At 47.8% G+C, this 10,948-nt stretch overlaps 4 protein-coding genes across 4 annotated transcripts; all 4 read right to left on the minus strand.

Annotated features, from left to right (window-relative positions):
- Positions 1–3,452: 3,452 nt before the first annotated feature.
- LOC141834080 (uncharacterized) lies at positions 3,453–3,818 on the minus strand. Its single transcript, XM_074721523.1, has one exon. It carries the CDS (start codon positions 3,816–3,818, stop codon positions 3,453–3,455), a length of 366 nt encoding a protein of 121 aa, XP_074577624.1.
- A 420-nt stretch (positions 3,819–4,238) lies between these two features.
- Positions 4,239–4,730, minus strand: LOC141834081 (uncharacterized). Its single transcript, XM_074721524.1, has one exon. The coding sequence runs from the start codon at positions 4,728–4,730 to the stop codon at positions 4,239–4,241; it is 492 nt and encodes a 163-aa protein (XP_074577625.1).
- Positions 4,731–4,871: 141 nt separating this feature from the next.
- On the minus strand, positions 4,872–5,705 carry LOC141834082 (uncharacterized). Its single transcript, XM_074721525.1, has 3 exons — positions 5,362–5,705; positions 5,091–5,262; positions 4,872–5,024 (listed from the first exon to the last, which is right to left on the minus strand). The coding sequence occupies exons 1-3, from the start codon at positions 5,703–5,705 to the stop codon at positions 4,872–4,874; spliced, it is 669 nt and encodes a 222-aa protein (XP_074577626.1).
- An 846-nt stretch (positions 5,706–6,551) lies between these two features.
- LOC141834083 (uncharacterized) lies at positions 6,552–7,235 on the minus strand. Its single transcript, XM_074721526.1, has one exon. It carries the CDS (start codon positions 7,233–7,235, stop codon positions 6,552–6,554), a length of 684 nt encoding a protein of 227 aa, XP_074577627.1.
- Between the last annotated feature and the right edge of the window lie 3,713 nt (positions 7,236–10,948).

The following is a 10,948-nucleotide window of genomic DNA, read 5'->3' on the forward strand; positions in this document are numbered from 1 at the left end:
AATAATAAGAAGGAACACATAACGTAATTTGGGATTAGATTGGTAGTGCAATAATGATCCTCTAGTGGAATGGATCGTTGTTGATGGATGTAGGTGTGTATTCGGGGTTGAATACGGGATCCAAAACCCATCAGAAGGCCAGATCCAATACCTCCTCGAGGTCCCCACTGTAGCCTAAAGACATCTTCAAAAGGATGCAATCAAACGGATGAGATTAGTTCTCAGCCGTCGGATGAGATTTAATCTCGACCATTGGATGAGATTGGTTCTCGACCGTAGGATGAGTTAATGGATGAGATCAGCTTGTATCCGTGGGATTAGATCAAGTTGCATCCATTGGATCAAAATAAATAAAGAGGAATAGAAGAGAATAGATTAGAACCGTTGGATGAGATTAAGTCGCGTCCGATGGACGAGATCTCTCCGGTTCGGTTTTAATTCTCTTTGGAAGGAAGAACCGGTTCACGAGGTGAACCAGGCATGGTTCATTGAACCACACGCCCAAGGGAGTTCATCATGGCCATTGGATCAAAGAGATCAAGTTATATTAAAGGAGATTATATCGTAACCGTTAGATGAGATTAAGTTGCATCCGACGGATGAGATCTCTTCGGTTCGGTTTTATTTTCTCTTTTAATATAAAATTGGTTCAATGGATGAACCAAGGGTGGCCGGCCACATCTAGATGAGGATAAGGTGGAATTTTTTTTTAAAAAGGAAAAACCAAATCAAAAAGATCTAACGGCTAGAAACCAAGCAAGCTAATCCAAGGGCCAAGATTCAAGATGTTTCTATAATTTGGAATTGGTTCATTGAATCAATCCAAATTGGAATAAGTCTTAGAGGGGGCGGCCAAGACTTGGCATTAGGCTTGGAGGCTATAAAAGGAGGGGGTGGGCGGCACAACAATTCAATCAAGATAGAGAGGAGAGATCGAAACGATTCGAAGGCTTCTCTTCTTCTCTTCATTGCCGCCGCCCCTCTCCTTCTTCTTCCTCTTTTGTTCTTCTTCCTCCGCCCATCTTCTTTCTCCTTAGTGGTGGCCGAATCCTCTCCAAGGGGTGAAGGGCCGGATCCTAGAAGAGAGACTAGACAAGGCGAAGTTGCTGCGAGAAGAAGCAAGGCGATCCAAGGTTCATCCGGAGGTTGCAGTCCTTTAGTTCTGGAAGATCGTTGTCCACCCAACGTCCAGGAAGAAGAAAGGAATACAACGGAAGGCTCCGAGGTTATCTACAAGGTTCGGGTAAAATTTATTTTCCACAGTTTTAATTTTACTTAGAACTAGTCTTAGAAACCGTAGTTAGTAATTTAGGAATCGGCGATCCTGAAGGATCGATTGACTTAGTCTTTTGTAGACTTTGTCAATTGATCCAGGCGGGATAAAATTTTTGTCCTGTGGGGTTCTATGCTTTTCAGAGCGGATAGAATCTGGATCGTAGGACGGAGAATCCTGCCGCTGTCTTCCCCTCGGCCAGGGTCCGGTTCAGAGCTCCCAAGGGTAAGGCCCAACATCACTGCAGACGCTCCTTTCCGATGGGAAGAGGTTACAGGCATCATGGATTGGATACGGGCCGTGCGCGGCTCTAATAGCTTCTCCACGTTGTCGATATGGGATTTGCTCAACCGTAATAGCTACAACTTGAAGAGGGTAAGACGGATAATATTTTCCTACAGTGGTTCAGGACTGATAGGTAATGTATGGTGCAGGTTTGGGCCGAGCACCTAGAGTTTTACCATTGTTTGCCTGAGATTTACCAGCACCTTCATTCCCTAGAGCAGCAAAATGAGGAGTTGAGGGTGCGGGATTTAGTGTAGTGGCGCGAGCTCAGCGATGCCCGAGTCGCGTCGTCCCGAAACAACCAAGAGCTCAACCATTTCCTAGCCCAGCTTTTCACTACTCAGGACAAGGCAGAAGCGCTGGAGCAGGAGTTGGTGGCGGCTAGGGCTCGAGAAGAGGAGCTTCAACGAGTCCGTGCCCAGCTATCCCAGCGGGACGAGGAACTGGCTCAGGCACTCGAAGACTCGGTCCGAAAGGAGGAGCATATCCGGGACCTGATGAAAGGACAAAAGGTTGTTGAGAACCTTTTGGCTGAGTCCAAGAATGAGTTGGCAGCCTACAAGATCGACGAGGAGCAGCGACTCCAGGCTACTAAGGAAGCCTGGCTGGAATCAAAGGAGTACGCAGATCTATACTAGAGAAGAACGGTGAAGATGCTCCAGCATGGATTTGAGGGAGCCCTGAAGCAGGTGTGTCAGGCAGGAGTGATTCCCCCTGGCACATCCTTAGACTTCTTAGATATCTAGAAGGTGTGGGCCGAGTTGCCCGAGTCGGATAGAAAAGAAAAATAATGTAACCGACTCGGCAGCTGATGTATCTTCCTTTGATTTTGAAAAATAAAAATAGATCTTCAACTACGCATGTGCCTCGTTACTAAGATATTCTTGTATGACTTCTCGACTCGTAGCATTTCCTTCGAACGATGATTAATAATATATGAGTTTGGCGAACTCCATAACAAGTTTCTTAGGGGGATATGAGCGATAGCACTAGAAGTTAGGGGAAATGCGGGCTAGGGCCATGAGAAGTTAGTTTTTGAACCGGCGTGGTTGCGCGTGAGGTGAGTCCGGGGCCGAGGAGCCGACCCTGAGTACACTTAGCTCGAGAAAGACTAGACCTTGAGAAGGACATTTATAGACGAAACGGGTCCGAGTCTGGGAATAGAATTCGATCCCGACTACGTCCGCATCGAGAGAGAATGGCGAAGATCCATGGCTGATAGAGCAGGTCTGAGACTTGAGTTCAACTCGATCCCGACTATGTCCGAGTCAGGGGAGGTTAAACCCTAAAAAGGGCGATTGCTGATGGAGCAGGTCCGAGACCTGAATTGAACTCGACCTCGACTATGTCCGAGTCGGGGGAGGTTGAACCCTGAAAAGGGCAATTGTTGATGGAGTAGATTTGAGATCTGAATTGAGCTCGACCCCGACTATGTCTGAGTCGGGAGAGGTTGAATCTTGAAAAGGACAATTGCTGATAGAGTAGGTCCGAGACCTGAATTGAGCTCGACCCTGACTATGTCTGAGTCGGGGGAGGTTGAACCCTAAAAAGGGTAATTGCTGATGGAGCAAGTTCGAGACCTGAATTGAGCTTGACCCCGACTATGTCCTAGTCGGGGGAGATTGAACCCTGAAAAGAACAATTGCTGATGGAGCAGGTCTGAGATCTGAATTGAACTCGACCCCTACTATGTCCGAGTTAGGGGAGGTTGAACTTGGAGACTTGGAGAAATAAGACTCCAAGGAGGTCGGGACAGTGTTGTTTGAAAAAGTACTTCTATTGTCAGAAGCATATGCTTACATGGAGAAGTGCAAAGACAAGTAAAGAAAATAGGGATTCTCTAGTAGTTGTCAAGTCCGATAAAGGCGCAAGTGAGTGGCGTTCCACGGTCTTGTCAGTTCCTTGCTGGAGGAGTCGGACAGGTAATAGGCACCGAAACTGTTTTCTTGATGACCCGGTACGGGCCCTCCCAAGGCGGCTCAAGCTTGTCGACATCTCCAACCGGCTTGACTTTTTTCCATACCAAGTCACCCACTTGGAAAGTTCGAGGGATGACTCGCTTGTTGTAAGTGCAACACATCCGCTGCCGATACACTGTCAGCCGGGTAGCAGCTTTGTCTCGGGCCTCCGAGACGAGATCCAGCTCCATGAGTCTACGACCATCATTGTCCTCATCATAGCATTGTCGTCGATCCGACTCGACCCCTACCTCCATGGGGACCACCGCCTCTCCCCCGTACACCAAATGGAAGGACGTCATGCTGGTGATTTCTCTTGGCATGGTTTGGTAGGACCAAAGGATGCAAGATAGTTCTTCCACCCAGCTGCTGCCCTCGTGATCGAGCTTGATCTTTAGCCCCCACACTATCTCCCGATTGACAACCTCAGTCTGTCCATTGGCTTGTGGGTAGGCGACTGAAGTGAAGGTCTGCTGGATGTCGAGTCCTTGACACTAATCTTGAAGCTTCTTCCCTTGGAATTGTTGCCCGTTGTCGGAGACAAGCCGGTGTGAAATGCCATATCGGCACACAATATTCTTCCACAGGAATTTCATCACCGCGTCCTCTGTGATCCGTGCTAGGGTCTCGATCTCCACCCATTTAGAGAAGTAGTCGACGACTACCAACAGGAATTTCTTTTGTTGTGGCCCAGTCGGGAAGAGTTCGACTATCTCCATTCCCTATTGATCGAATGGACACGAGATTGTCGCCGCCCTCAATTGTTTAGTTGGATGCTTGCTGAAGGGCTGGTACTTCTGACAGTGGATGCAGGTTGACACGAGCTTGGCCGAATCCGCCTGCAGAGTCGGCCAGAAGTATCCAGCAAGAAGGATCTTTCGAGCTAAAGATCGACCTCCAGGATGATTGCTGCAACAGCCTTGATGGGCTTCCCTCATCACGTAATCCGCATCCTCTGGACCGAGGCACTTGAGCAACGGCCATGAGAAGGCTCGTCGATACAACTGATCTCCGATTATTGTGAACCGGGGAGCTCTCTTGAGGAGGCGCACTTGATCCGGATTTGATGGTGTCTCACCGGTCCGGAGGAAGGCGAGTATCGGGGTTCTCCAATCATCCGACTCGGTGAAGCTGGATGGCTGGTCTATCTGTGCCGCCAACGCAACTTGGGTGATCGGCTCTTCGTCTGCCCATTCGGTGACGGAGCTAGCCATTCGGGCTAGCTCATCAGCTTTGCAGTTCTCGGCTCGGGGAATTTTTTGAAGGCAGACTTCTTGGAATTCACCCTTTAGCTTTATGAAGGATGCTACATATTTACAAAGTCGATCATTTTTGATTTCGTAGCTTCCCTCCACTTATTGAGACACCAGCTGAGAGTCGGAGTAGAGCTGTACTCGAGTCGCTCCCATTCGTTTGGCTGCTTGAAGACCAGCGAGAATGGCTTCATACTCGGCTTTGTTGTTTGAAGCTTTAAAGCTGAGTCGGATGGCGAGCCGGATCTCTTCTCCCTTGGGAGAAACTAGGAGCACACCGACTCCACTTCCTTATTTGTTGGAGGACCCGTCCGCATATACCTTCCATTTGCCCTCCGCTTCATCTTCTGGCACCTTGGCGAGGAAATCGGCCAGTGCTTGAGCTTTGATGGCTGAGCGAGGTTGATACTGAATGTCATACTCGTCGAGCTCGACTGTCCACTTTATGAGTCTTCCGGACGCTTCGGGTTGAGTGAGCACCCATCCCAAATTGCTGTTGGTTAGCACTGTGATTGGATGGAACAGGAAGTAGGGACGGAGTCGTCAAGCCGACAAGACCAAGATCCACGCTAGCTTCTCCAAGCTGGTATACTGAGTCTTGACATCTTTCAGTAAATGACTTGAGAAGTAGATGAGATGCTGATTTTTCCCCTCATTCTTGACTAAAATCGAGCTGACAGCCAAGTTGGCGGCAGAGAGGTACATCCATAGAGGTTCTCCCGGGAGCAGTTTCGCTAGTCGGGGCAGCTGGTTGAGATACTCCTTGAGTTTTTCAAAGGCTTTGTCGCACTCAGCGTTCCACTCGAACCGCTGGGCTTTCCTTAGAATCTTGAAGAAAGGCAAGCTGCGCTCTGCCGAATGGGAGATGAATCGGGACAACGCTGTAATGCGCCCGACTAGCCTCTGAGCATCCCTAAGGTTTCGGGGAGGAGCCATTTGCGCTAGAGCTTATACTTTCTTAGGATTAGCTTCGATTCCCCTTTCAGTTACTATGTATCCGAGGAATCGACTGACTTGGACGTCAAATAGGCACTTAGCTGGATTCAGCTTAAGCCCGTACCGACGCAGGGTGTTGTAGGTTTCTTTTATGTCAGCAATAAGGGTTCTTCCCTGAGTTGTCTTTATTAGTATGTCATCGACATACACCTCAATGTTCTTGTCCTACTAGTGTTGAAACACTTGGTCCATTAGGCGTTGGTAGGTAGCTCCTGCATTTTTGAGTCCGAACGGCATCACGGTGTAACAAAAAGTGTCATCGACTGTTATAAAGCTGACTTTGTCTTGATCAGTTACATCGAGTGGAATTTGATGGTAGCATTGGTAGGCGTATAACATACATATATATTCACACCTGACAGTTGAGTCCACCAACTGATCAATCCTCGGCAGAGGATAGCAGTCTTTCGGGCAGGCCTTGTTGAGGTCTCGGAAGTCCACATAGACTTGCCACTTGTTGCCTGGTTTTGACACAAGTACTACGTTGGACAACCAAGTCAGGAAGTGTACCTCCCTGATGTGTCCCGCCTTCAAGAGCTTCTATACCTCCTCTCGGAAGATCTTGTTTTGCTCTGGACCGAAATATCTTCTTTTTTGCTTGACGGGTCGGCCGGGCATGGTGTTGAATCGTTGGACCGCAACGGAAGGAGAGACGCTGGTGAGGTCCCCGGAAGCCCAAGCGAATACGTCTTGGTTCCAGAAGAGGTATGCGCCAAGTTCTTCTTTCAGCTCTGGAGGCAAGTCAGTCGCGACTTGTACAATCGTCTTGGCTCGGTCCGGGCAGACCTACAAAGACTCTTTACCTTCAAAGTTCATGGCGGACGACGCCTCCTGGACCGCATGGATCTCGGCTCCTTGGACTCTCCTGTTCTTCTTCGCCTCAGTGGGAACCATATCCATGTAGCATCTTCGGGAGGTCTGCTGGTCGCCTCGAGCTTCGCCGACTTGGTTTCCAACAGGGAACTTCATCTTCTGGTGGTACGTGGAGACCACAACCGAGAAGGCACTCAGAGTCGGCCTTCCTAATATGACGTTGTATGTGGAGGGGGCATCCACTATGATGAAGGGAACACGCCGAGTCCTCCGCAGCGGTTCTTCGCCCATGGAGATTGCCAGGGTAATTTGCCCTAGAAGTTGGACTTCATTCCCCGTGAACCCAAACAGCGAAGTAGCCATGGGTTGCAGATCGGCCTCATCGATCTGCATCTGGTCAAATGCCCTCTTGAAGATGATGTTGACCAAGCTGCCCGTATCCACAAAGACTCGGGCAATATCGTAGTTGGCGATGGTGGCACGAATAACTAAGGCATCATCATGTGGTACCTCAATTCCTTCTAAGTCTTGGGGCCTGAATCCAATGATCGGGCCTTCAGTCGGCCTACCTCTGCTGACTCCGTATACTTTGAGCTGTCGGCTATGTGCCTTTCGAGATCGATGGGAGTCCCCGTCAGTGGCTCCCCCTATTATCATGTTAATGCTCCCTCGGGGGGCATTATTGTGGTTATCCTCCGGAGCGTCTTCACAGCGAGAGGCTTGGGCATCCCTGGGGGCCTCCTGTCAAGGAGGTACTGACCGCCTAGGAGAACGGTCTCGAGTACGAGCAGGCCGAGGGGAAGGAGGTCGCGCCTCCCGATTGGTCCGCCTGGCGGGAGATCTCCGTGGTCTAGCCATAGGAGATCCGGGCGCACGCTGTTCAGTAGCCAGACGAAGCTCCCGGGCGTATTGGTGACACTCGCTGGTTGCATGGCTCTGAGATTGGTGGTAGGCGCAAAAGCGCGGCAACCAGCGGCAGCCTCTGGCAGCCTGATCCTGCTGGCTGGCTACGGTGTGAATGGCGCGAGGATTGGACTTGGTGGGAGCTGATGTGCGTAGGACTTACACACGGATTTTATGCTTTATTCGCTTATCTTTCTGAACTTCATGCTATTTCCTATGTATATTACATCCTTAATCTATGCATTCAGGCATTATTTCCTCTATTTCCTAGTTCGGAGATCTGCTCATATTTTTGGTATTTTTACAGGACGGAAACAGAATAAAATAGGCAAGATGGAGCATTTATTGAAGATAAGGTAAGATAGGGCCGTGCCTCACAGGCACGGCCGTGTCTAACACCTCCAAGGGACCGTGCCTCAAGGGCACGACCGTGCCCCTCAAACAGAAGCTCAACAAGCTCAGGCCATGCCTCTCAGGCACGACCGTGCCCTCCTCCTGCAGCATTGTCAAGACATGGTCGTGTCTCCCAGACACGACCGTATCTCCTCCACAGAGCCACGCCAAGGCATGGCCGTGCCTCCTAGGCACGACCGTGTCTCCCAAACAGAGGAGTGTTTGCCCCTGGCCGTGCCTCACAGGCACGGCCGTGCCTCCTGCTCAGAACACCAACGATTGGCCGTGCCTCATAGGCACGGCCGTGCCTCCACTATAGTAGGCGGCCACACATGGCCGTGTCTCCCAGACACGGCCGTGTGACGGGGGCATGCCTGACTAATTTTTAGGGTCATTTTGTGGAGGCCTATAAATAGCTCCTCTTAAGTGCCATAAAAAGGGGGGGGGGAGACTTTAGAGAGCAAGAGGAGTGTTCTAGAGCCACCGACGCCGCAATCCGAAGTAAGAATTGACGATCTGTTCATTCGTCTGGACTCTTCATCACCTCCATCCACCATTAACGCAGGAGTTGTAATCCGGAGAAAAAGACAACCCTTGATAAGTTTTATTCTTTGATTTCTCTTGGGTAAAATGTATTCTTTTCAATCTTCTTCGTATTGTATTCTTCCCATCATGGAGTAGTCCTCTTGATTCTAGGATGTAGGAGGAATCGAGGATAATGGTTTATTGTAATTATGGATTTGTTAATTACCATGTTTTATGAAATGCATGTGCAGTTTGCTTTATAGATTTATGCCATGTGTTCAATTGATGATATGTTATTGGATGGTGTTGAATCTATAAGGATAGGGATGATTTATGATTTTGAGGATTCTTAGGATCGTATGCCCGGGGCGCCTCGTGACAGGAGGAAAGCCTTATAACTAGACCTTCTGAGAAATTCTTTAGGCTATGATGAGTCTTAATGAGGGATAACTAATGGTTACTTATTGTTGGGGAGAGGTCTTTAAACGGATACCCAGTGACAGAGGGTAGGACATCTAGTAGTATACTGAGGCGCCTAAGTGACAGCGGGAATGCCTTAACCAGGCTATCTGGAGTCATCTCAAATCGACAATAGTAACACTAGAACGCTATTGATTTATTCCGAGAAACCCTGACAAGGTATAATTGGATAATTTGGTTAGAATCCCTACAAATGTGCATGTATTGAGGAATGGTAAAGAATCCATAGACAATCAATCATTATTTCGAGGAATCTGAAGTCCTAGGATCACCTTCCACACACTGTCATAGTCGATTTCTCTTTGATTGAGGATTAGGAGCACTAGCACTCTCTTTCACTTCCCCCACACAAACCCAAATCACATTTTCTCTCCACTCTTCTTGTGTTAGTTTAGTGATTAATTCCATGATTCCTATGGATTCAAAATTTTATTACTTGACGACACCCGTATACTTGCGGGAGCCTATCATGTTTTTGTATACTGTGTTGTATGCCGATAACTATTGTGCGTTTTGTAGTGTTGATTGGCATATGTATAAAAATTGTTCTTATTTCTTACGATTTCTCCCTTATTGTTCAATTTATTTTTGAAGACTCATTTTATTCCAATAATGATGGTCTTCTTAGGTCTAGGGACTTGACATTATTGAATGCAAGTCCTTGTCCGCACTCTACACTCCCCAGTCACCCCCCTCGGGGCAGTGAACTGAGGGGTCAAACAAGACATTGGCTTCCGATTAAGTTTCAAGTCTATGTATCAACAACTAATAATCAAACAACGATAGCAATAGGATAGTATCAGATCATGTCAAAGGTCAACTAGAAGGTATCAACCAACAAATATCATAAGGTATCAACTGAGTAACAGGAGTAGCAGCAGGGTAGTATCGGATTTTGTTAAAGGTCAACTAGAAGGTATCAACCAACAAATATCATAAGGTATCAACTAGATGAATGGTACAAGTAGCAAGATAACAACAAATAATAAATCGTGTACTTACAAAAAGAAGACCTGTGTTAATCAAATACAGGAGTACCCACCTGATTGACGAATCATCATAATAAAATACAACCGGATTCACAAGTCAAGGTCCTGCAAAATAAAACATCCATTAAAGAAAACTCTAATCGATTTCTAAGGTTAACCTAACCAATTAAACTTTAATTAACCTAAGTAAATCTAATTAACTTGATTAATCAATTAACTAACATTAAACTAATAAATATTTTAACCGATTCATTAATTATCTAATTAATGTTGATTAACTATTAACAAACCTTAAAGGATCAGACAACCATGACTAGATCCAACAATCAACTAGGATCCGACGGGTCCACAACCTAACATAAATTAATCTTTATCCGAATCAATCCATTAAAACCCTAACTTCAACCGGAATCTAACTGCCTTATTTCTCTTATAAATAAATCCATGAGATTATGTAAACTAAATGGCTAGCTTTACTGGTTTCATCTAACAAAATTTATCCTCCACCCTGCAAGCTTTACAAAATTGAACAACTGGCGACATGCTACCCTCAAAGAAAGATGCTTCAAAGTTTAAATCTTGAAGCCTGACAAACCAAGGCAGCGTACTGTAGAATGAAAGCCTGATTTTCATCCATCGATCCCGATAAAAAGGAAGAAGAAGACCACTACAACACTAACGACCTAGCTTAGAAGGCGATTAGATCGGAAAGAAAGGAGAAGGCTAACGATTTAGGAGAGGGACGCCGGAAGGAAACTGTTTAGGGTTGGGATTTGGAGAAGGCAGGGGCAGGACTTCTTCTCCGTACTGCGGCGACGCGGGCGGCGGTCTTCATGTGAGGAGGACGGGAGGAGGTGGCGGTGATCCGGCGGCAGTAGTGGCGTCGGCATCTTCTCCACGCAGCAGGACGATGTCTTCCTTGCGATTCCTGGCGGATGCGATCGGTGGCAGCGCTGTGTGGCATCGACAGCGGCAGTAGAGGAAGGAAGCATGGCGACTGAGCAAAACAGGGTGTGGCGTAGAGGGCAATCCATACGGCGGCGCTGCTCCCCTGGTGGACCATCGAGAGGAGGAAGGCGA

Source organism: Curcuma longa, chromosome 8 (genome assembly GCF_044706935.1).
Source record: "Curcuma longa cultivar G26 ecotype Majalengka, Jawa Barat chromosome 8, ITB_CL_G26_1.1, whole genome shotgun sequence".
In the NCBI taxonomy this organism is placed as follows: Eukaryota; Viridiplantae; Streptophyta; class Magnoliopsida; order Zingiberales; family Zingiberaceae; genus Curcuma; species Curcuma longa.

Coding starts and splice junctions, on each gene's coding strand:
- LOC141834080 (XM_074721523.1), bottom strand. CDS start 3,818: ATGACGTCCTTCCATTTGGTGTACGGGGGAGAGGCGGTGGTCCCCATG.
- LOC141834081 (XM_074721524.1), bottom strand. CDS start 4,730: ATGGCTAGCTCCGTCACCGAATGGGCAGACGAAGAGCCGATCACCCAA.
- LOC141834082 (XM_074721525.1), bottom strand. CDS start 5,705: ATGGCTCCTCCCCGAAACCTTAGGGATGCTCAGAGGCTAGTCGGGCGC. Junction 5,263..5,361: donor CTGAAAGATGTCAAGACTCA/GTATACCAGCTT, acceptor GCTAACCAACAG/CAATTTGGGATGGGTGCTCA. Junction 5,025..5,090: donor AAGCGGAGGGCAAATGGAAG/GTATATGCGGAC, acceptor GTTTCTCCCAAG/GGAGAAGAGATCCGGCTCGC.
- LOC141834083 (XM_074721526.1), bottom strand. CDS start 7,235: ATGATAATAGGGGGAGCCACTGACGGGGACTCCCATCGATCTCGAAAG.